The following is a 23,924-nucleotide window of genomic DNA, read 5'->3' as shown; positions in this document are numbered from 1 at the left end:
TAACAAAAAGCGACACCTTTTATACCTGAGATAAGTGGTACTCCTTCGCTAACAATAGCCCAATCAGGAAACCTGTTAGATACAGTACCTGTGGCCAAACCAACCAATGAGAAAACACATATTCACCTGATGGAAGCAGCCATTCCTTGTGCAGCCACTAATTAAAAAAACTAATTAAAACAGTCGAATCCAACAGGGGTTAGAGTATTAATTGGGTTAACATCCAATCCTCCAGAAAAATTGGACAGTCCAGCACCCATGGATGCCAGGTTATGTTTACTGGTCCACTTATTGTCTCCTCAGAGTCACAACCTCGCACTTCTCACATGGAATTCTGTTTGCCACTCACTGTCCCTGTACTGTTGCAGAGTCCACATATCCTCATCGCAACATGCCACTTACCTAAATTGGTATTGTCGGCAAACTTGGCTTCTTAACGCTGGCCCTGTAGTGACTGGAGCTGGAGCCAAGGCCACAATGTCCCATTGTTTTGGGACTATGTGATAATCTCCTTACACAAAATACAGCTTTGGCAAGTTATGTGGTCAACTGGTCTCAAGAAGTCAGTTTACAAGTCTACTTGCACCAGAGGAAAACCAGGTTATCAGACTGTTGATTTATAACGGGATTGTACACGAGCCCCTTCAGTAACCAATGGTTTGAGAGATCGAAAGGTACGGGTACATAGTTTCCTGAAATTGGCAAAATAGGTAGACAGGGTGGTGAAGAAAGCATTTGGCACGCTTGCCTTCATCAGTAGGAGCACTGAGTACAGGTGTTGGGATGACATGTTGCAACTGTACAAGTTGTTGGTGAGACCACTTTTGGAGCACTGTGTGCAGTTCTGGTCACCGAGCTACAGGAAGGATGTCATTAAGCTGGAAAGGGTGCAGAAAAGATTCACGGGGATGTTACTGGAGGGCTTGAGTTATAATGAGAGGCTAGATAGGCTGGGAACTTTTTCCCTGGAGTTTAGGAGGCTGAGGGGTGAGGTTTATAAAATCATGGGGGTCTAGATAAAATGGATGGTCACAGTTTTTCTTCCCCAGAATAAGGGAGTCTAAAACTAGAGGACATAGATTTAAGGGAATCATTTAAAAGGGACCCGAGGGGCAACTTTTCCCACACAGGCCAATAGGTGTATGCGAGCTGCCAGAGGAAGCTGTAGAGGCTGGTACAATTACAACATTTAAAAGACGTTTGGACAGGTTCATGAATAGAAAAGGTTTGGAAGGATAATGGTCAAATGCAGGCAAATGGGACTAGATTACATAGACATCTTGGTTGGCATGGACAAGTCGGGCAGAAGGGCTTGTTTCTGTTCTGTATAAGTGAGTAAATAGAAGTAAAGTTAACCAAATTAAGACCTACCACTTGCAACAATATCAGAAGCCTGATAAGGACAGTAAACAGTTTGCTTCCAAATTTTACGTCTTCCTCAATGCAAAAAACAAGGCTAATCTCATCTTGGTTCTACAGCCCACCCTGATCATTATCTTAAATCTTTGTCGGAGGAAGATCAGTCCCAGTGAATTTAAGTAATCAGTGATAAAACCCAACACACCCCAATATTCTGAAAGTGCTGGAAACACTCAGCAGGTCAGGCAGCATCTGTGGAGAAGGAAAGCAATTCTGATGCAGGTAGTAAGCAAGTTACTTGAAGTTGGAAATTTTGTTATGGGACCAGAAGACTGCAAAGTGCCCAGAGAGAAGAGGAGGGACTGTTCTTCAAGCTTATGTCGGACCTTGTTGTAACAGTGTAGAGGCTACAGACAAGTCAGAGTGGGACTGTGATGGAAAATTGAAGTGGTGGACAACAGGGAGCTCCGAGTCGAACCCTGCAGACTGACCAGTGTTAGGCAAAGCAATGACCTAATCTGCATCAAAGTCAAAGTCGAGTTTATTGTCATATGCACAAGTACGTGTGTGCACAGGTGCAATGAAAAACTTACTCGCAGCAGCATCACAGGCACATGGCATCATACGAAGAAGGAATCACAAGAAGGACATAAATTAAACATGAATTATACACAACTTTTACAAAAAAAACGCAGAACAACAAAAAAGACCATTTTAGTGCAAAATCATCAAAGTGGTCATAGTGTTGCCAAACTCTATGATTAGGGTTGTACAAATGGTTGAAGGAAAGTAGCTGTTCTTGAACTTGGTGGTGTGGGACATTACCTCCTGCCCGATGGTATGTGTGAGAAGATGGTTGGAAATTTTTAATGATGATATCCGCTGTAAAGGAGTCCACAATGTAGCACCAATTGCAGTACACAGGTCTGAAAGAAGTGCAAGTAGATCACTGCTTCGCGGAAGGACTGTTGGGTCCCTGATGGTGAGGAGGGAGGAGGTGAAAGGACAGACATTGCATGGGAAAGTGCCTTCAGAAAGGACATGGCTGGTTGAGGTGGAAGGATGGACTAAGGAATGGTCCCTTTGAAGAGCTGAAAGAGAGGGGAGGGGAAGACATATCTGGTCTGGAATCTCATTGGAGGTGGCAAAAATTGCCAAGGATGATCGACTGAATGCAGAAGCTGGTGGGGTGGAAAACGAGGATCCCACAGATCCCAGTTTGGGACATAAAGAGAGAATTTACTCTTCTATAGTCAGTTCCACTTTAGAACCAGGCACCAACACTAAGAACCAGAAGATATAGCAGCAATTAAAATGCACAGGAGAGAGGTGGATTTTGCCCAATACATCACGGGCACATCCCTCCCCACCATCGGTGGTATCTACAGGAGGTGCCGCCTCAATAAAGCAATGTCCACCATCAAAGATCCCTCTATCCGGGCCATGCCATCTTCTTGCAGCTGCCATCGGGCAGGAGGTACAGAAGCCTGAAGTCCCACACCACCAGGTTCAAGAACAGCTACTTCCCTTCAACCAACCAGCACAACCCTAATCACTAGAGTTTAGCAACACTGTACCCACTTTAATAAGTTTGCACTAAAATGGACTTTGTTTTTCTTTGTTCTAATTCTGTTCTTTCTTGTAAAAGTTGTGTATAATTTATGTTTTTCTTGTGAATGCTGCTTATCTGATGCTATGTGCCCGTGATGCTGCTGCAAGGAAGTTGTTCACGCGCCCATGCATACATGTACTTGTACATATAACAATAAGCTCAACTTTGACCATTGATCTTTTGAATTTGATATTATTCAGTTACAAAATTACTGGAAACACTCAATGACAGTCAGCATTTGTGAAGAGAAGAGCAGGGGTAATATTTCAGTCAATCACTTTTCGGCAGAATATTGCACTATTGCTTCACTTTCATCAACTGCAGTTCTTTAATAGAGATTGCATTTACTGACAGAGGTGCTTAGGAAAAACATCACCTGCAAATTAAAACCTCTAAGAGGACAAAAATATTGCTTCATGCTGGCTACTTTGAGCCATTTATGTCCCTCAGATTACACCCAAGTTCAATCAAGCTGGTGACAGCTTAATACTCACAAACTCCATGGTGGGCTGTACTTTCCTTCCCTCTTTCTCCTTACAAGAAAAACCAGCTCTCGAATATGAAGCTATTGCAACACACGTGAATTTATACGTGCGATACCATTATTTGATTGGTCTAATCCGTACGTTACTTTCAGTCAGGCCCTTTGGGGCCACCAGCCAATCATAGACTAGGATTCCCGCTCTCCTACCTATCCAGACCACTCCCTCCACCTCTGACTCACCAACGACAACTGGTACATGGTCTCCCAACTTGCTCTTTCTGAAGTCAACGATTAGCTCCTTGGTTTTGTTGATGATAAACGTGAGCTTGTTGTTGCAACACCCCTCAACTAGATGTCCTATTTCCTGTACACTGATTCATCAGCAACGGTGATTTTGCCAACAACAGTGGTGTCGTTGGTGAATTTTTAGATGGTACTGGAGCTGTGCTTAGCCACAGTCTTGGGTGTACAAGACTAGAGCAGGGAGCTAAGCACACAGCCTTGAGGTGTGTTACGGACTCAGTAAAAGTCCCTTTAAGATAGAGAGTCTGTGTGTGTGTGTGTGTGTGTGTGCGGCGTGCTTACGTCAATAGAAGATAAAGGACGTAATGACGTTGTTGAAGAAGGCAGAAGAAGAAGGAGAGAGAGAGAGAAGGGAGAGAGACACCAGCCTGCTTGTTTTCTCTATCGATGGATGAGAAACAATAACTGTGTTTGCCACTGAAATCCATGTATGGAAGTTGGAAGTAATCCGGTGGAGTTCACTTTGTTGCTGACCTGTAGAAGGAAACAGGTATTTGTGTGTGGACGACCACGGTTCGGATGCTTTTCGGGGTGAGGAAGTCACTACCGAGTAAACACTGAAGTGTCGTTTGGGTTCCATCGTGGAACATTTGGATTTCATATGTACTCTCTCTATGTTTCTCTACGTCTACGTCTTATCTTCAGACAACGGTGGTTGTTGAAGAAGCCCTTGCTCATGTTTCACCTTATGGCTTGCGGAACTGAACTTTAAGAACCATTCCGGAACTGGGAGTTTTGGACTTTGCCACACCCACACACACACGAAGAGTTTAGTTTTGGGGTTAACGTTCGAGGTTTAACATTTTTGAATTCTAACATACTAACATTTTTACTTTTATTTTACGTATTATCATAAGTAGTGATTAATAAAATAGTTTTTAACACTGAATCATGCTCAGTGTGTTTCTTGTGTTGCTGGTTTGTGACAGGTGCACCTGTGTTGATGATCAGTGAGGAGGAAATGTTGTTATCAATCCATACTGATTGACATCTACTGCAGAAGAGTAAATGGTGCCTTTTGACTATACTGTGGCTGATGGGAGACTTGACATTATATAAGAGAACTATGCTTGCAGCCAACAGTAAATCTGGGCTTGGAGCCAGCAGGTCTGCAGAATTCTGCTGAACCAGACTTTGAAATAAAACAGAATGCGGGTTCAGCCTTGAGCGCACTGATAAGAGGAACCGGTTGGTGTTGTTTTATTTTAATCTATGTAACACATTAATTAAATTCTTAACTATGTAACAACTGTAACTCAACTAGACACGTAATATAGCTGTTGTTTTAACATATAAATTGAGCTTGCAACCTTCTGTATGTTAAGAGCCTGGGTGACAGTGGAGATTGCTGCCCACTCTCCATGGTACCATGTATAAATACAGGCTTGGAACGAAACTTGGAGTTATTATCTCTTATTGTAGATTAAATTAGAGTTTCCACGACATCTGCCCATGAGGAAGTCAAGGATCCAGTTGCAAAGGGAGGTACAGAGGCCCAGATCTTCAAACTTGGTGATAAGTTTGTAGGTCTGATGTCTTGATCTTAGAATATAGAACACAGAAGAGTGCAGCACAGGAAGAGGCCTTTCAGCCCATAATGTCTGTGCTGACTATGATGCCAAATTAAACTAATCCCATCTGTCTGCAATATGGCACAGTGGTGTAGTGGTTAGAGCAACACTATTATGGCGCCAGTGACCCGGGTTCAGTTCCCGCAGCTGTCTGTAAGGAGCTTGTACGTTCTCCCCGTGTCTGCGTGGGTTTCCTCCGGGTGCTCCGGTTTCCTCCCACATTCCAAAGATGTACAGGTTAGGAAGTTGTGGGCGTGCTATGTCAGCAACGGAAGTGCACCGACACTTGCGGGCTGCCCCCAGCACATCCTACGCAACAAGACGCATTTCACTGTGTGTTTCAATGTACATGTGATTAATAAATATTAATATTAATTATGATCTGTAGCCCTCCATTCCCTGATTGTTCATGTGCCTGTCTCAATGCCTCTTAAACATTGCTATCATATCTGCTTCTGCCACCTCCTCTGGCATCGTGTTCCAGGCACCCACCACTCTCTGTGTAAAAAAAATCTTATCCTGAAAATCTCTCTCAGACTTTCCCTCCTCACCTTAAAGCTGTGAACTCTAGTATTTGACATTTCCATCCTGGGAAAAAACCTTTGACTATCTCCATTGTCTACGCCTCTCTTAATTTCATATACTTCAATCACATTGCCTCTCAGTTTCTAACGTTCCAGAGAAAACAAACCACCTTTGTCTAACCTCTCCTTATAGCTGATTCTCTCTAATCCAGGCCAATGCCTGGCGGACGTCTTCTGCACCCCCTACAAAGCCTCCACATTCTTCCTGTAATGTAGAAACCAGAACTGCACACAATATTCCAAATGAGGCCGAAACAAAGTTTTATATAGTTGCAACATGACTTCCCAACTTTTATAATCTATACCCCAGCCAATGAAAGCATTTATGCTCTAAACCATCTACTTGTGTCTCCTTTTTCAGGGAGCTGTGGACTTGCACCCCAACATCCCTCTGTACATCAGTGCTCTTAAAAGTCCTGCTATTTACTGTATACTTTCCTCTGACATTTGATCTCCAAAGTAACACCTCACACTTGTCCAGATTAAACCCCATTTGCCATTTCTCTGCCCACATTTCCAATTGGTCGAAATCCTTCTGTATTCTTTGACAACCTTCCTCACTGTTCACAATTCTGCCAATTTTTGTGTAGCCTGCAAACTTACTCATCAGCCCAACTACACTGTCATCAAGATCATTTATATAGATATCACACACAACAGAGGTCCCAGCACGGATACTTGTGGAACACCACAGGTCACAGACCTCCACAAGACACCCCTCCACCACTGCCCTCTGTCTTCTATGGACAAGTCAATTTTGAATCCAATCAACCAAGTCTCATGGATCCCTCGTGCCTTGATCTTCTGGATCAGTCTACCTGAGGGACCTTGTCAACTGCTTTACTGAAGCCCATGCATACAACATCCATTGCTCTACTCTCATCAATCATCCTCGCTTCCACTTCAAAAAAACTTTGTGAGTCGTGTCCTCCCCTGCACAAAGCCACGCTGACTATACCTAATAATCCCATGCTTTTCCAAATGCAAGCACATCCTATGCCTAAGATTCGTTTCCAATAATTTCACTACCACTGAGGTAAGGTTCACCGGCCTATAATTTTCTGCATTATCCCTAATGCTGTCCTTAAACAAAGGAAAAACTTTGGCTATTCTCCATATTTCATTGGAGGTTATTCATCTCCTTATTTCATTGCTGCACCAATGGCAGCTGTAGCTCCATCTGCACTGGCCCCACCAACTACTCCCTGACGTATTGCACTTTCCCATGCAACTGCAGGAGGTGCAACACCTGACTCTTCACCTCTTCCCTCCCCACCACCCACCGACCCCCACAGTCCTTCCATGTGAGGCAGTGATTCACTTGCACTTTTTCTAATCTAGCTCACTGCATTCCATGTTCACAAGTGATCTCCTCGACAGTGGAGAAACCAAGCGCAGAGTGGGTGATTGCTTTGTGGAGTTCCTGCATTCGATCTGCAGAGCGGACTCTCAGCTTCTGGTTGCCTGCCACTTTAATTCTCCATCCCACTCTGATCTACCTGTCTGAGACTCCATGCACTGTTACAATGAGGCCCAGTGCAAGCCTGAGGAACAACACCTCATCTTCTGCCTGGGCACATTGCAGCCTTCCCGACTCATTATCAACATCTCCCACCTCAGTTAACTCACTTTCTCTGTCTGTATCACAACGGGCCATTTCTGCTGTAAGACATCCATTTGTGCTTTGGCTCAGTTTTTCTCTCCCCATCAGCACAGCCTGACATTCTGGGCATGTCCCACAGCCCTGCCATTTGCAACACATTCCATTTCTGTGTGTCAGCACACTCTACTTGCCCCCATTAACCGTTTTGGCTGGATATCACCTACAACTCATCCCCATTCACTCTATGACAGATATTCCCTTTCTCCTATACACCTTTCTCCCAACTTCTCTGAAATTTAAAATAACCTGCTTGTGCCCTTCCTTGATTCTCACCAACATTCTATGACCCGAACACAAGAAGATAGGAGCAGGAGTCGGCCACTCAGCCCCTTCTGCCGGCCCCAACATTCGATATGATCATAGCTGATCTGCCCCAGCCTCATCTCCTCTTCCATGACAGTTCCCATAACCATCAATTCCCCTAATCTTTCAAAAAATTATCTTGCTTCTCTTTAAATCCTTCCAAAGATCGAGCCTCCACAACATCTAGTTTAGAATTCCAGAGACACCATCCTCTGTAAGAAGAAATTCCTATGCATCTCAGCTTTAAATGAACGCCAACACATATTGTAACTGCCCCCCATCATTTAATTCTCTCCCACTAATTGAAACGTCTCCACACCAGCTGTCATGTCCCCTTGAAAGAGGTTATGCTGATACACATCAGTCGCAAACACTTTGGCATATAGGAAGCCTGTTCCTGCTGCTTGTTGAAGATTTATGGCCAAATCAGGCACGTGCTTGCTGCTCCAGTGTAGGAATTATCTTTCACCCCACTCCACCTCGACACGGTCTACAGCTCTCACCATTTCCGCCCCATCAAAAGTCAACCACACTGCCGTGGTCTGGAGCCATCTTTAAACGGTGGACAATTAAGATGATGTTTTAAATGCTCAGCAGGTCAGGCAGCATCTGTGGGAGAGGGAAACTGACTGTTTCAGGTCAATGAACCTCTCAGGGAAAAATTAGAAAACAGGCATGTCTAAAATTACAGAGAAGGATGAAGAGGGTAAAGGCAGCAGATGTAGATGACACAAAGTGGTGTTGATGAGGAGAGAGTGCTGAAGACTGGGTAAGGGCTGCTCATCTCTCCAGAGGAGGTGTAAACCAGGACAGAGCACAGAAGAAATAAAGGACCTGTATGGACCCGAGATGCAGAACATAGCAGTTGCTTGAAATTTGGAATACAGGAGAACGCGGGGAGAGCACAGATGGTTAGAAAGCCTCGTTTTGTTACTAACGACCAACAGTGTTCCTTCCTCTTCTTGGTTGCAACATTAATGCTTCATTCTCTTTGCTGTCAATTTCGACACTAACCAGAATTAACAGCACAAAATGAGTATCAGTATTAAACATCTCCAAACCATATATGGTCTGTAATATAGAAATAGATGCCACCCCCACAATAAAAACAAAGAATGCAGCCTTCAAACCAGCCATTATTTTATTTTCCATGATTACAATTCAAAGGCTTGTTTGTTGACAGCTCCATAAATACAGCAAGCAGAAAGGCTCGCCAGTACTTCCTCCAACGTTTGTGCCCTACAAGGAAATAAAACCAGCAGGTCAGTCAGAAAAATGTCAGCAACACAAATTCAAGATCTCCTTGGATATTAAAACCCAGCCAGATCACAGTCAAACCAAACCAAGCTCAAGGAGTTTTATTCTTACACCCAACCTGACATTCAGGTAATTAGGATCTAACACACTTACTCATTTTTAGAGCACAGAACAAGCCCACGATGTTGTGCTGAACTATTAAGCTAATGATGCCTAATTAACCCCTTCTGCCTGCACATGGTACTTATCCCTCCATTCTCTGCATATTCATGTATCTAAGACCCTTTTAAACAGTAGAGACAGCATGTCCATTACATAGCTTATAAAAGACTTGAATCTTTATGATGTATTTCATTATCTCATATCCCAAAGTACACAAGTATTGGTAGGGCGTTTGTTAAACTGTGTATAGCAAGATCCATGACCTCAGTGATTCTGAAGGACATCAGGTCACAAATGTGTGATCTCTTGAGCTAACAAAAAAAAGAGATAAGATATATTCACAGGTTTTTTTTTAAATCTTTCTCTAGTGACTGTTGGACCTGCATTTAGCAGCTGCCAGCACCAACATCGTGTTATGCTTACTCTCGACATATTACATTTATTATTGAATTCAGGTATTTATGGACAAAAGATGTTGTCTAACCAGTTTATTTTATACATTAATAAAGGTAAAGAAAAGATTGACAAATCACAGAAATAATCTGGCATCTGGCAAATTCATTTGGCATAGTGTTCAGTACAGGTATTGTTATACTTATTATACATGCTGTACTGTTCTATGTTCTTGAATTTACGCAAGAGCAGATGAGGTCTCAGGTGCCTACCAGATTACATGCTCAAGTCTCCAGAGAAAGACTCAAATCCAAAAGATAGGGCATTCCAAAAACTCACAACCCTGTGATGGAAGAAAGTCAGCTTCATCTTAATATTAAGGAAATTCTTTTATACTGGCAGCTGATTGCCCCCTAGGCCACACCCTTAGACAGTGAAGTGTTGACCACATAGCAAACTAAGAATATTTCTGTCCCTAACAGTCATGAGTCTTTATTTTAAAACAAACAATCTAGTTGCATCATGGTCACCAATACTAGCTTTATTTTCCAGATTTACTCCATCTGAATTTAAATTTCTCAGCTCTTAGAACCATCACCAGATCATTAATTCAGATGTGCCAGGCACCGTATCTTTCACTACCCCTCTACTAAACGATTCCACTTACTCAGGTGATCATACTCCCAGATGTAACTGACGATAACATAACCAGCCAGCAACATAGCAACCCCACCAATGCCGCCACGTTTCACGTTGATATACTTGTTGTAGTATCGATCATGTCCTGGAAAATGGGGAGGCAAGGAAGCACCAGAGACGTGGGTTAAATCCTAGTCAGTATTCCCTGCTCATGTCAAAAACGACAACCGTGCAGAGTGTGGTGGTGTCCCGTGTAAGGGAAACCAAATCCACTACTGCACTTTCCTACCTTTCCTCTCAGAGCACCCATTATTCACTTACTAGCTAACGAGCAAGTGTCAACATAAGTGACTGCAGATACAACAGGTAAAAGGCTGGAGGAACTCACCAGGTCAGGCAGCATCTATGGAGGGAAATGGACAATTGACATTTCAGATCGAGACCTTTCATCTGGACTAGGTAGTCAAGGTATCTGAACCAGTTGAGAACAGTCCAGATGAAGGGCCTCGACCAGAAACATCGATTGTCCACTTCCCTCCATAGGTGCTGCCTGACCCACTGAGTTCCTCCAGACTTTTGTGAGCTACTGTATGAGCAAGTGTCTATAGCCAAATCCATTACCAGTGGTACCAGTTGTAAACCAGCCATCCTAAAGGTCAGTAGATATCAAACATTCTTGTTCATTAGACTGCTTGCCACACCATTAACCCTACTCCACCCCAGCCCAGACTTTAATTAACCCACATTTACTTCAAATGGGTGGAATTAATCACTCCACAAATGGAAGTATATCCTGACAAGATATCTTTATTAGTCACGTGTACATCGATACACACAGTGAAATGCATCTTTTGTGTAAAGTGTTCTGGGGGCAGGCACGGTAGTGTAGTGGTTAGTGTAACACTATTACAGAGCCAGCGACACAGGTTCAATTCCGGCCACTGTCTGTAAGGAGTTTGTACGTTCTCCCCGTGTCTGCGTGGGTTTCCTCCGGGTGCTCCGGTTTCCTCCCACATTCCGAATACATACGGTTTAGGAAGTTGTGGGCATCCTATGTTGGTGCCGGAAGCGTGGCGACACTTGCAGGCTGCTCCCAGAACACTCTACGCAAAAGATGCATTTCACTGTGTGTTTCGATGTACATGTGACTAATAAAGATATCTTACATTAAGTGTCACCATGTGTCCAGCACCAACATAGCATGCTCACGACTTCCTAACCCGTACATCTTTGGAACATGGGAGGAAACCGGAGCACCCAGAGGAAACCCACGCAGACACGGGGAGAACGTACAAACTCATAACAGACAGCGGCCGGAAATGAACCCAGGTCGCTGGCGCTGTAATAGCGTCACACTAACCGCTACACTACCATGCCTGCCCCATAGAAGAACGATGCATATACATACATTTACACATACATGCACAACCACGCGTACCTAGCCATTATAGGCCTACAGAAGCCTATTAAAGGGGATCATCCTGAAACCCCTCCCAAATCTGAACATGCCCATTTAACCAAGGTGGCTGTCACATCCAAGCTACCCCAACACCAAACCCATGACTTCGAAGCACATGTAATTGATTTGAAAACAATATGTTACCCAGTTAAAAATATTTAATAAATGATGACACAAGAGGCTGCAAATGTTGGAATCTGGAGCAACAAAGAGAACTCAGCGGGTCGAGCAGCATCCGTGGGGGGGAAACGAACTGTCCATGATTTGGGTTGAAACCCTGCATCAAGTCCAAACACAGGTCTTGACCCGAAACATGGACAATTTCTCCCCCCCCCAGATGCTGTTCGACCCGCTGAGTTCCTCCAGCAGATTGTTTGTTGCATTTAACAAATGAAGTTTTATTAAAAGGGTAAGGGGATATGCAAGTCTAAATTTACAACTCTCAGCTCCACTGCTCCCAACTGCCCACCATCCCTCTCTCTTTTGATTCCTTGTCACCTTCCTTTCTTATCAGATTCCATAATCTACAGTCCTTTGTAGCAGGCACGGTAGTGTATCAGTTAGCATCTGAGGTCAGTCCCAACCCGTCTGAGTGGGGTAAAACTAGTCTGGACTCACAGGACAGCGCACCCCAGCACTCTTTTAAAGGTTTATTAAAACCGAGCACATGCCATGAATAAAGTAACACGCTAGAGGAGTTCACCTCCAAGTGACTCATCATATCTGTCACGTTTGAACCAATTTATTCAGTTCCACTGAGCCAGAGCTTCACACCTTGACTTTTGTTGCCTTGTTACGAGCCAGGTTGCTACTTGGTGAGTGTCCCTTTAAAGCACCAGTGTAGTAGTGTGTGTGTGCTTTTATCTGACTGCTGCGAGTGAAAAAAAATACTGTAACTGGAGCGTACTGGCAGTTACACAGAGAGACAGAGAGAGAGAGAGAGTTGGGCACTGACTGCCGGTCTCTGTATCTATGGATGAAGAACAATAGCTGTGACTGTCACTATACAATCCATGTATGGACTTTTGGAGCAATCTGTGGAGTTCACTTTGTCGTTAACCTGTAATGGAAAACAAGTATATCTGTGGGCGGCCACGTATCAAGTGACCTTGCTGTGGCAGATACTTCGGAACAAAGCAGTAGAGATTTTCGGTGGTTAAGGTGTGGTGTGGGTTCCATCGTGGGACTTGTGGATTTTGTAAATTCTCTCTGCATTCTCTCTACATTCTCTCTGCATTCTCTCTGCATTCTCCCTACATTCTCTCTACATTCTCTCTGCATTCTCTCTGCATTCTCTCTACATTCTCTCTACATTCTCTCTACATTCTCTCTACATTCTCTTTGCACTCTACATTCTCTCTGCATTCTCTCTACATTCTCTCTATATTCTACATTCTCTCTGCATTCTCTGTGCATTCTACTGTGGTTTTCAGAAGTCTTTGCTCATCGTTCTACTTTATGACTTGCTGAACTGAACTTTGAGAACTATTCCTAGACTTGGGATTTGGGAACTTGCCACACACACACTTCGGGTTTATTTTGGGGTCAATGCCTGATATCTAACATTTTTATTTCTCTTATTATTAATAAGTAGATTCTAACATTTATATATGGCTCGTTGTGTTTCTATTGTTGCTGGGACGTAACAGCCTCGTCTGCTGTCAATGTTTCCTAGTCGCTGCTATTTACAGCAAATGGATCACAGTGACTAATTGAACCAGAGGGATGGGAACCAGAGGGGTAGGTCAGAAGAAGAAGTGGATGTGGAAAGTCAGATCTAACATGTAGCTTTGAGGAAGGAGAAGCAGAGTACAGGGTATAAAAGTAGAAAGGTGGATGGGCTAAAGTGCATTTACTTAAATGCAAGAAGTATCAGGAATAAAGGTGATGAACTGAGTGCTTGGATAAGTACATGGGACTATGATGTTGTGGCTCTTGCAGAGACTTGGCTGTCACCAGGGCAGGAATGGATATTGAATATTCCTGGATTTCAGTGTTTTAAAAGGGATAGGGAGGGGGGAAGGAGAGGGGGAGGGGGGAAGGAGAGGAGGAGGGGTGGCGTTGCTGGTCAGGGATACTATTACAGCTGCAGAAAGGGTGGATAATGTAGAAGGATCCTCTCTAGAGTCAGTATGGGTGGAAGTTAGGAACAGGAAAGGAGCAGTTACTCTACTGGGAGTATTCTATGGGCCCCCCGGTAGCAGCAGGGATACTGAGGAGCAGATTGGAAGGCAGATTTTGGAAAGGTGCAAGAATAACAGGGCTGTTATCATGGGAGACTTCAACTTCCCAAATATTGATTGGCACCTGCTTAGTGCCAAAGGTTTAGACGGGGCAGAGTTTGTTAAGTGTGTCCAGGACGGATTCCTGTCACAGTATGTTGACAGGCCGACTAGAGGGAATGCCACATTAGATCTAGTATTAGGTAATGAACTGGGTCAGGTGACAGATCTCTTGGTGGGTGAGCATTTGGGGGACATTGACCACCACTCCCTAACCTTTAGCATTGTCATGGACAAGGATAGGAGCAGAGAGGACAGGAAGATATTTAATTGGGCAAGGGCAAATTATGAGGCTATAAGGCTAGAACTTGAGAGTGTAAATTGGGATGACATTTATGAAGGGAAATGTGCTACGGAGATGTGGTCGGTGTTCAGGGATCTCTTGCAGGAAGTTAGGGATAAATTTGTCCCGGTGAGCCAGAGAAAGAATGGCAAGATGAACAAACCATGGGTGACAAGAGAGGTGGAACAACTAGCTAGGAGGAAGAAGGCAGCATACATAAGGTGTAGGCAGCAAGGATTAGATAGGGGACATGAAAAGGCTTTGGCAAGTTGAGTTAAGGAGAATCCCAAGGCTTTGTCACACATACGTGAAGGGCAAAAGGATGAGGAGAGTAAAGGTAGGACTGATTAGAGACAAAGGTGGGAAGATGTGCCTGGAAGCTGTGGAAGTGGATGAGGTTCTCAGTGAATACTTCTCTTCAGTATTCACCAAAGAGAGGGGCCTTGATGACGCTGAAGACAGTGTTGGTAAGGGTAATGTTCTAGAGCATATAGATATCAAGAAGAAGGATGTGTTGGAGCTGTTAGAAAATATTAGGACAGATGAGTCCCCGGGCCCTGACAGAATATGCCCCAGACTGCTCCGCGAGGTGAGGGAGGAGATTGCTGAACCATTGGCTAGGATCTTTGAGTCCTCGTTGTCCACGGGAATGGTACCAGAGGATTCGAGGGTGGCAAACGTTGCCCCATTATTCAAAAAAGGTAGTAGGGATAGTCCAGGGAATTACAGACCAGTGAGCCTTATGTCTGTGGTGGGCAAGCTGTTGGAAAGGATTCTTAGAGATAGCATCTATGAGCATTTAGAGAATCATGAACTGATGAGGGACAGCCAGCATGGCTTTGTGAAGGGAAGATCATGTCTCACAAGCCTGATAGGAGGTGACCAGGATGATTGATGAGGGTAGTGCAGTAGATGTGGTCTACATGAATTTTAGTAAAGCATTTGACAAGGTTCCACATGGTAGGCTTCTTCAGAAGGTCAGAGGGCATGGGATCCAGGGAGGCTTGGCCGTGGGGATTCAGAATTGGCTTGCCTGTAGAAAGCAGAGGGTTGTGGTGGAGGGAGTGCATTCAGATTGGAGGGCTGTGACTAGTGGTGTCCAACAGGGATTGGTTCTGGGACCTCTACTTTTTGTGATTTTTATTAATGACTTGAATGAGGGGGTAGAAGGGTGGGTTGGCAAGTTTGCAGACAACACAAAGATCGGTGGTGTTGTGGATAGTGTGGAGGACTGTTGAAGATTGCAGAGGGATATTGATAGGATGCAGAGCTGGGCTGAGAAGTGGCAGATGGAGTTCAATCTGGAGAAGTGTGAGATGGTATACTTTGGAAGGAAAAACTCCAAGGCGGAGTACAAGGTTAATGGCAGGATTCTGGGTAGTGTGGAGGAGCAGAGGGATCTGGGGGTTCATATCCACAGATCACTGAAAGTTGCCTCACAGGTGGATAGGGTAGTTAAGAAAGCTTATGGGATGTTAGCTTTCATAAGTCATGGGATTGAGTTTAAGAGCCATGACGTAATGATGCAGCTCTACAAAACTCTGGTTAGACCACATTTGGACTACTGTGTCCAGTTCTGGTCGCCTCATTATAGGAAGGATGTGGAAGCGTTGGAAAGGGTGCAGAGGAGATTTACCAGGATGCTGCCTGGGTTGGACAGTATGGATTATGAGGAGAGACTAAGGGAGCTAGGGCTTTACTCTTTGGAGAGAAGGAGGATGAGGGGAGACATGATAGAGGTGTACAAAATATTAAGAGGAATAGGTAGAGTAGACAGCCAGCGGCTCTTTCCCAGGGCACCAATGCTCAATACAAGAGGGCATGGCTTTAAGGTAATGGGTGGGAAGTTCAAGGGCGATATCAAGGGAGGTTTTTCACCCAGAGAGTGGTTGGGGCATGGAATGCACTGCCTGGGGTAGTGGTGGAGGCAGATAAGTTGGTCAAGTTCAAGAGATTGTTAGATAAGCATATGGAAGAATTTAAAATAGGGGGATATGTGGGAGGAAGGGATTAGATAGTCTTAGGCGTGGTTTAAAGGTGGGCACAACATTGAGGGGCAAAGGGCCTGTATTGTGCTGTATTGTTCTATGGTTCTATGTCTGGTACATGAGGCAAAGTTCTTATCCAAGCATTTATCCAAGTTGTTATTTGTGAGGTCCATACTTGCTGCCATCATGGAGTAATTCTGATGCTTTATACGTCTTATTGTCACAGGCACGGTTGTGTAGCGGTTAGCGTAACGATATTACAGCACCAGCAACCCGGGTTTAATTCCCGTTGCTGTCTGTGAGGAGTTAGTACGTTCTCCCCGTGTCTGCATGGGTTTCCTCCGGGTGCTCCAGTTTCCTCCCACATCCTGAAGACGTACGGGTTAGGAAGTTGTGGACATGATATGTTGGCGCTGGAAGCGTGGCGACACTTACGGGCTACCCCCAGCATATTTTCAGTAATGCAAGCGGATGCATTTCACTGTGTGTTTCGATGTACATGTGACTAATAAATAAATATCTTATATTTAATTTTATAGGGCTCTACAAGATTGTCCCTTAGCCTCCTATGTTCCAGTGAGAGTAAGCTCAGCTTATCCAGTCTCTCCTTATAACTAGAGCTCTCCATTCGAGGAAATATCCTGGTGAATCTCTCCCGCACTCTCTCTCTATTGTACCACATCCTTTCTGCAGTGTGGAGACTGGAACTGCTCCTAAAACCTACTCTGACTGACTTTAAACTACTTGTCCCAGTTTCTCCTAATGGTGCTCAGTATCAAGTTTTGATCGGTAACACTCCTGCCTCGGGTTGCTTTACTCTGTTAAAGGCGTCAAATAAATGCAGGTTGCCGCAGTCTCCTCTATTCCTTTATTCAGCGAAGGGGACCTCAGTACAGAAAGAGGATAATGTAAAGGTGCGGGTGATCCTCTGGCCACTCTTGCAGGCAATATTCTGTTCAGAAGCCGTAGAGATAATCGATAACTGCACCCTTCAATCCTTCTACATGCAGGATCTAAAACCAACAAAATTGGCCACTGTAAATTGCCCCTAGTGTGTAGGTGAGTTGATGAGAAAGTGGGGAGAATCAAACCAAATGGGGTTAATGTAGGGTCAATGTAAATAGAGGCACAAGAGACCGCAGATGCTGCTGGAGGAACTCAGTGGGTCGGGCAGCATCTGTGGAGGGAAATGGACGGTCGATGTTTCGGGTTGAGACCCTTCACCTGGACTGTGGAGGGGAGATGGTCGGTATATAGAGATGGTGGGGGGGGGGGGGGGGGAGTGGGGGAGGCAAGAGCTGGCAAGCCTCTGTGGAGTGAAATGGACAGTTGTTAGTGTAAATGGTTTGTTGACGGTGTGCCGAAGGCCTGTTCCATGTTGACGGTGTGCCGAAGGCCTGTTCCATGTTGCATTCCTCTAAGACTGGATGGATTGAGTTGCAAGGAGAAGCTGGATAGGCTGGGGTTGTTTTCTTTGGAACACAGGAGGCTGAGGGGTGACATAGAGGTATATAAAATCATTGGGAGCACAGATATTGTGGATGGTTACAGTCTCTTTCACATGGTAGGAAGGTCTAAGACTGGAGGGCACAGGTTCAAGGTGAGAGGGGAAAGACTTAAAGGGGACCTGAGGGGCAACTTTTTCACACAGAGGGTGGTGGGTATATGGAACGAGCTGCCAGAGGAAGTGGTAGAGGTGGGGACAGTTACAACTTTTAAAGGATATTTTAAAGGCAGGCACGGTAGTGTAACGGTTAGCATAATGCTTTACAGCGCCAGTGACCCGGGTTCAATTCCGGCCACTGTCTGTAAGGAGTTTGTACATTCTCCCTCTGACTGTGTGGGTTTCCTCCGGGTGCTCCGGTTTCCTCCCACATTCCAAAGACGTACGGGTTAGGAAGTCATGGGCATGCTATGTTGGCACCGGAAGCGTGGCGACACTTGCGGGCTGCCCCCAGAACACTCCACGCAAAAGATGCATTTCACTGTGTGTTTTGATGTACATGTGACTAATGAAGATCTTATATTTAGACAGGTGCAGGGATAGGAAAGGTTTAAGTGGGATATTGACCAAATGCAGGCAAATGGGACTAGCTCAGGTGGGCAACTTGGTCGGCATGGACATTGGGCTGAAGGGCCTATTTCCGTGCTGTGCGTTTCTCCGCCTCTAATTGAGGGTCAGCTCTGAAAAAAGCTTGTATTTATAAGGCACCTTTCATGACCTAAGCATGTGGATGTGGGTGCCACTGGCAGGTCAGCTTTCATCACTTATGCCTAAATTATCCTTGAACTATGTGGTTTTTGGGCCTCTACTGATCAGTTGAGAGTCATCCACATCGCTGTTGATGTGGAGTTACATATAGACCAGACCAGGCAAGGACTGCAAATTTCCTTTCTGAAGGGACATTTATTAAATAGATTTTTTTTAACAGCATTCGTGCAGTCTCATACAACGTTACTGATGATTTTTATTCCAGGTTTATTTAATTTCTTGACCATGATTTTTTCCAGATGCATTGAGATTTGAAACCTTGCCTGCCTCACCCCTCCCCATCTCCTCTTTAGACCGGCTATCTTCCCAGTCCTGATCCAGGGTCTTGACTCAAAATGTCGACAGTTCCCTCACCCTTCGCAAATGCTGCTTGACCCATTGAGTTCCTCCAGCAGTTGATTTATTGCCACAGATTAGTTCTCTTGATCTGCTTTAGGGTAATCCACCACATGAAAGGTGGGGTTAAAAGGTTAGAGAAACAAAGGACTGCAGATGCTGAAATCTAGGTGAAAAACACGATGATGCTGGAGGAACTCAGAAGGTCAGGCAGCATCCGTGGAGAAAAGCAGGTGATCAACGTTTCGGATCAGGACCCTTCTTCAGGACTGAAGATCAGGAGATCAAGATTCAGGACTGGACTATCTCATTTGGATATGTCTCGCAAAGACATTTGGATAAGTACATAGATGGGGGGGGGTTAGAGGGACATGGGCCAAATGCAGATAATTTGGTCTAGCTTTGTGGGCACCATGGTTGGCATGGATGAGCTGGGCTGAAAGGCATGTAACCCTGCTGTATTCTATGACTCCATGGAGTATTGTGTGCATTTGTGTTTGCCACACTGAGAGCGGATGTGATTACACTGCTGAGGGTGCAGAAATGATTCACATGAATGTTGCCTGGACTGGAGGGCTTGAGTTATAAGGAGATATTCGATGGGCTGAGTTCATCCCAAAGATAAGATCTTTTTATTAGTCACATGTACATCGAATCACACAGTGAAATGCATCTTTTGCGTAGAGTGTTCTGGGGGCAGCCCGCAAGTGTCGCCATGCTTCCGGTGCCAACATGGCATGCCCACAACTTCCTAACCCGTACATCTTTGGAATGTGGGAGGAAACCGGAGCACCACGAGGAAACCCATGCAGTCACGGGGAGAACGTACAAACTCCTTACAGACAGCGGCCATAATTGAACCTGGGTCGCTGGCGCTGTAGTAGCGTTACGCTAACTGCTACACTACCGTGCCTGCCTCAGGGCTGACCTGACAGAGGTTTATAAAATTATGAGGGGCACAGATAAGGTGAAGGGTTACAGTATTTTTTCCCATGGTAGAGGGCATAGGTTTAAGGTGAGAGCGGAAAGAGTTAAAGGGGACCTGAGGGACAATTTTTTCACACAGAGGGTGGTGGGTACATGGAACGAGCTGTAGAGGAGGAGGCAGAGACAGGTACAATTACAACGTTTGAAAGATATTTGGACAGATACATGGATAGGAAAGGTTTAGAAGGATATGGGCCAAACACAGGCAAATGGGATTAGCATTCTGATCACGGTCTGGTATGGAAATTCCGAAGCACAGGAACGCGAGAGGCTACAGAGAGGAGTGGACTCAGCCAGTTCCATCATGAGTACAGCTCTCCCCAGCACTGAGGACATCTACAAGAGGTGATGTCTCAGGAAGGCGACATCCATCATCAGGGACCCAGGCCATGATGCTGACACCAGGCAGAAGGTACAGGAGTCTGAGGACCCACACCTCAAAGTTCAACAACAGCTTCTTCCTCACTGCCGTCATGTTCTTGAATCAACCTGAAAAACCCTGACACTACCTCCGACTGTATTTCTTTTTCTCTCTACACTTGCATTAGTGTCATTATTAGTGTCCCAGTCCAGATGAAGAGCCCTGACCCGAAACACCGTCTGTCCATTTCCCTCCACAGATGCTGCCTGACCCGCTGAGTTCCTCCAGGGTCTTGTGTGATGCTCCAGATTCCAGCATCTGCAGTCTCTTGTGTCTCCTGGTACCGTTATGTTTATTTTGTTGTGTAAATTATATATAATTTATGTTCCTTTACATTTACGTTAACATGTTTGTACTGATGCTGCAAAAAACCAACTGCGATTGCATTTATACCCCGGGTATGGATGCCCGTGGCAATAAACTTGAACTTGAGCTCAAATCGGCAGCTTGGTCAGCATGGACAAGTCGGGCCGAAGGGCCTGTGTCCTTGCTGTTTATGAAATGAAAATCCCATTGAGCCTTCGACGGGTTAAACTTGTTGCTTCACACATCATAACTAACCTTTCTGATTCGAGCAAAGTTTCCTCTCGCCGAAAGGGTCAAACTAAAAGAGAAAAGGAGCCTCCCACAGGTCAGGAAAATGGAGCGTCCTGTCGACGCTGATTGGACCCGCTGATCTGCCAGACGCCAGGCGATTGGATGGGCGGTGACGTCTCTCTAGCGGCGTCATCCCGCAGGAGTTGTGCGGATGGCAGGCAGGGCTGTGAAGATGGCGGACCGGCCAGGTGAGTGCGGGGGATACATTGTATCGTTCGGGGATACTGTGGTGTTCTGGAACAGCGGGACTGGATACAATGTATCCAACGAGGCGTTCGAAACAATGTATCCCGGGGGCTGGGGGGAACGGTGCACGGGGAGCGGAGAGCTGGAAGGATCTGTGAGCAAGGTCACCCTTAGTGGGTTGACTCCTACCCCTGGGTTGTTGTCTGGAGGAGGGAGGAGGGAGGAGGGATCTAACCCACCTAGGGCGATGGGCATGGGGGCGAGGGTGCTGGGCAAGAGGGGTGAACATCGGGGTGGGTGGTGGAGACAAGACCAAACAGAGGATATTGGACATGGGGCCAAAATCACATCTAAGGGAGTATTGGCTGTGAGGTGCAGGGTGAAGGAGATGGGCCACAGGAGTTGATATTCAGCTGGAGGTTGAATACACCCTTGGGAGAGGGACTGTGTGTTGGATTATTGGGACTTGAAGTGTCAGTGCCAGTCATTCCTGGGAGTAAGTGATAGACCTGGTAACAGTGAACATAGAACGTTGCAGCACGGTACAGGCCCTTCGGCCCATGATGTTGTGCTGACATTTTATCCTGCTCTAAAATTTATCTAACCCTTCCCTCCCACATAGCCCTCCATTTTTCTATCATTCACGTGGCTATCTAAGAGTCTCTTAAATGTCCCTAATGTATCTGCCTCCACCACTTCTGCCAGCAGTGCGTTCCATGCACCCACCATTCTGTAAAACAAAAACTGACATCCCCCCCTTATACCTTCCTCCAATCACCATAAAATCATGTCCCCTCGTGTTAGCCATTGTCGCCCTGGGGAAAAAGTCTCTGACCGTCACTCGATCTATGCCTCTTATCATCTTGTACACCTCTCATCCTCCTCCTCTCCAAAGAGAACAGCCCTAGCTCGCTTCAACTCTCAACTCCCAGTGTCGCTTGGAGTCTTTGGAGGGAAAAGGAGTGTGACGGGAAAAATTAGCTCAGGAAATGTGGATGTTGTAATTAATTGGGATCTGTGTTCAGTGTGATTTAGCTGACAAGGAGATGTGATTGTAGAGAGTTATTGTGCTTGGAGACACGAGACTGCAGGTACCGGAATCTGGAGCAAAACTGCTGGAGGAACTCAGCGGGTCAGGCAGCATCTGTGGAGGGAAATGGAGAGTCAACGTTTTGGGAAAAGACCCTTCAACTGATTATTGTCCTTGTGTGTATGGTAACATTGACAGAGGAAATCAAAATTTTCCTTCCTTTCACTCAACAAGTCTTAAATCAGGATGCATGACTGTATATTAGGATAGAGACAAGGAAACATTCGACAAAGGGTGGGAATGCTTGGAATTCTCTAATCCCAGATGCTGCAGACACGGTCGACTCAAGACTTAAGACAAAAGGATGCTGGAGAGATTGGAGAAGAAGAAAGTATGGAAGTTGCACAGCTGGTAAAGCTGCTGCCTCACAGCTCTGGTGACCTGGGTTTGATCCTGACCTTCGGTGCTGTCTGTGTACAGTCTGCATGTTCTGCGTGACATGGGACTTTCCTCTGGGTGCTCTGGTTTCCTCCCACATTCCAAGAACATGGAAGTTGGAAGTTTATTTGGCCACAGTAAATTGTTTCTAATATATAGGTGAGTGGTAAAATGTGAGGAGTGTTGATGAAAATGGGAGGAGAATAAAATGGAATTAATGTAAATGGGTGCATGATGGTCAGCACAAACTCTGTGGACCGAAGGGTCACGTCCGTGCCAGAGTCGGCTCTGTGTCCATGACCCCTTGCATCATCCTGCTTTTGAAAACAAGATCTTAATCAGGTCTTCTGCTCCCTTATCCACACACTCAGTTAGATCACAGCCACTATCTCACTTTGAACAAGTCTCCCTTCTTAAATGGGAAGATGGTTTTTTGGTTTTTGGTTTTGGTTTATTATTGTCACTTGTACCGAGGTACAGTGAAAAACTTGTCTTGCATACCAGTCGTACAGATCAATTCATTACACAGTGCAGTTACATTGAGTTAGTACAGAGCGCATTGATGTAGTACAGGTAAAAGCAATAACAGTACGGAGTAAAGTGTCACAGCTACAGAGAAAGTGCAGTGCAATAAGGTGCAAGGTCACAACAAGGTAGATGGCTTTCGTCTGCTCCGTCTGCCACTCTCCGTTTCCCATGTTGTTGATGAAAATCACACCACCTTACTGATCAAACCGAGGGTTAAAATACAATGTCTCATTGTCATCATCCGTTCCGTGACAAACGGAGAATCTGCAACAAAAGAAGATCATCTCCTCTGAAACACAAGATGTTCATCCCATCTGTAGCTGGGAAACTTCATGAAATATTTTGTTACAGAATGACTTGTAAACTGACTTTGAAGGATCAAGCACAATGGCAAAAACAAAATCAAACTGCTGCAGGAACTCAGCAGGTCAAGCAGCTACTGTGGAGGCAGAGGGATGGTCAACGTATTGGATCGAGACCCTGCCTCAGGACTGAGAGTGTACAGGGAAGGCAGTCAGTATAAAGAGGTGTCAGCCCAGTGGCAAGTCTTGACTCACATGCACAAATTCAGGTTTCCAAATTAACTCAGACCACCAGCTCAGGTTTGACAGCAACCAGCTTGGATTTGGTCCCTGAGTTTGGAATATCTACTATAAGCTATTGGTATTGGTTTATTATTGTCACTTGTACCAAGGTACAGTGAAAAACTTGTCTTGCACACCGATCGTAGTGGAAGCAGGCAGTTTGGAGGAGTTCAAGAAGTTTTTAGATAGACACATGAACATAA

The 23,924-nt window shown here is 45.2% G+C and overlaps 1 protein-coding gene across 1 annotated transcript in view; it reads right to left on the bottom strand.

Annotated features, from left to right (window-relative positions):
* The window catches only part of LOC127585415 (galectin-4-like), a 47,587-nt gene that overhangs the window by 8,249 nt on the left and 15,414 nt on the right, over positions 1–23,924 (bottom strand). The window contains exons 5-7 of the mRNA XM_052042840.1: positions 20,920–20,962; positions 10,359–10,475; positions 3,466–3,536 (exon numbers count right to left, since the gene is read on the bottom strand). Coding sequence (XP_051898800.1) covers positions 3,466–3,536; positions 10,359–10,475; positions 20,920–20,962 — 231 coding nt within the window. The remainder of the gene's footprint in view (positions 1–3,465; positions 3,537–10,358; positions 10,476–20,919; positions 20,963–23,924) is intronic.

Source organism: Pristis pectinata, chromosome 33 (assembly GCF_009764475.1).
Source record: "Pristis pectinata isolate sPriPec2 chromosome 33, sPriPec2.1.pri, whole genome shotgun sequence".
Classification (NCBI taxonomy): Eukaryota; Metazoa; Chordata; class Chondrichthyes; order Rhinopristiformes; family Pristidae; genus Pristis; species Pristis pectinata.
The sequence above is the reverse complement of the archived record's forward strand: the minus strand, read 5'-3'. Positions and strand labels throughout refer to the sequence as shown.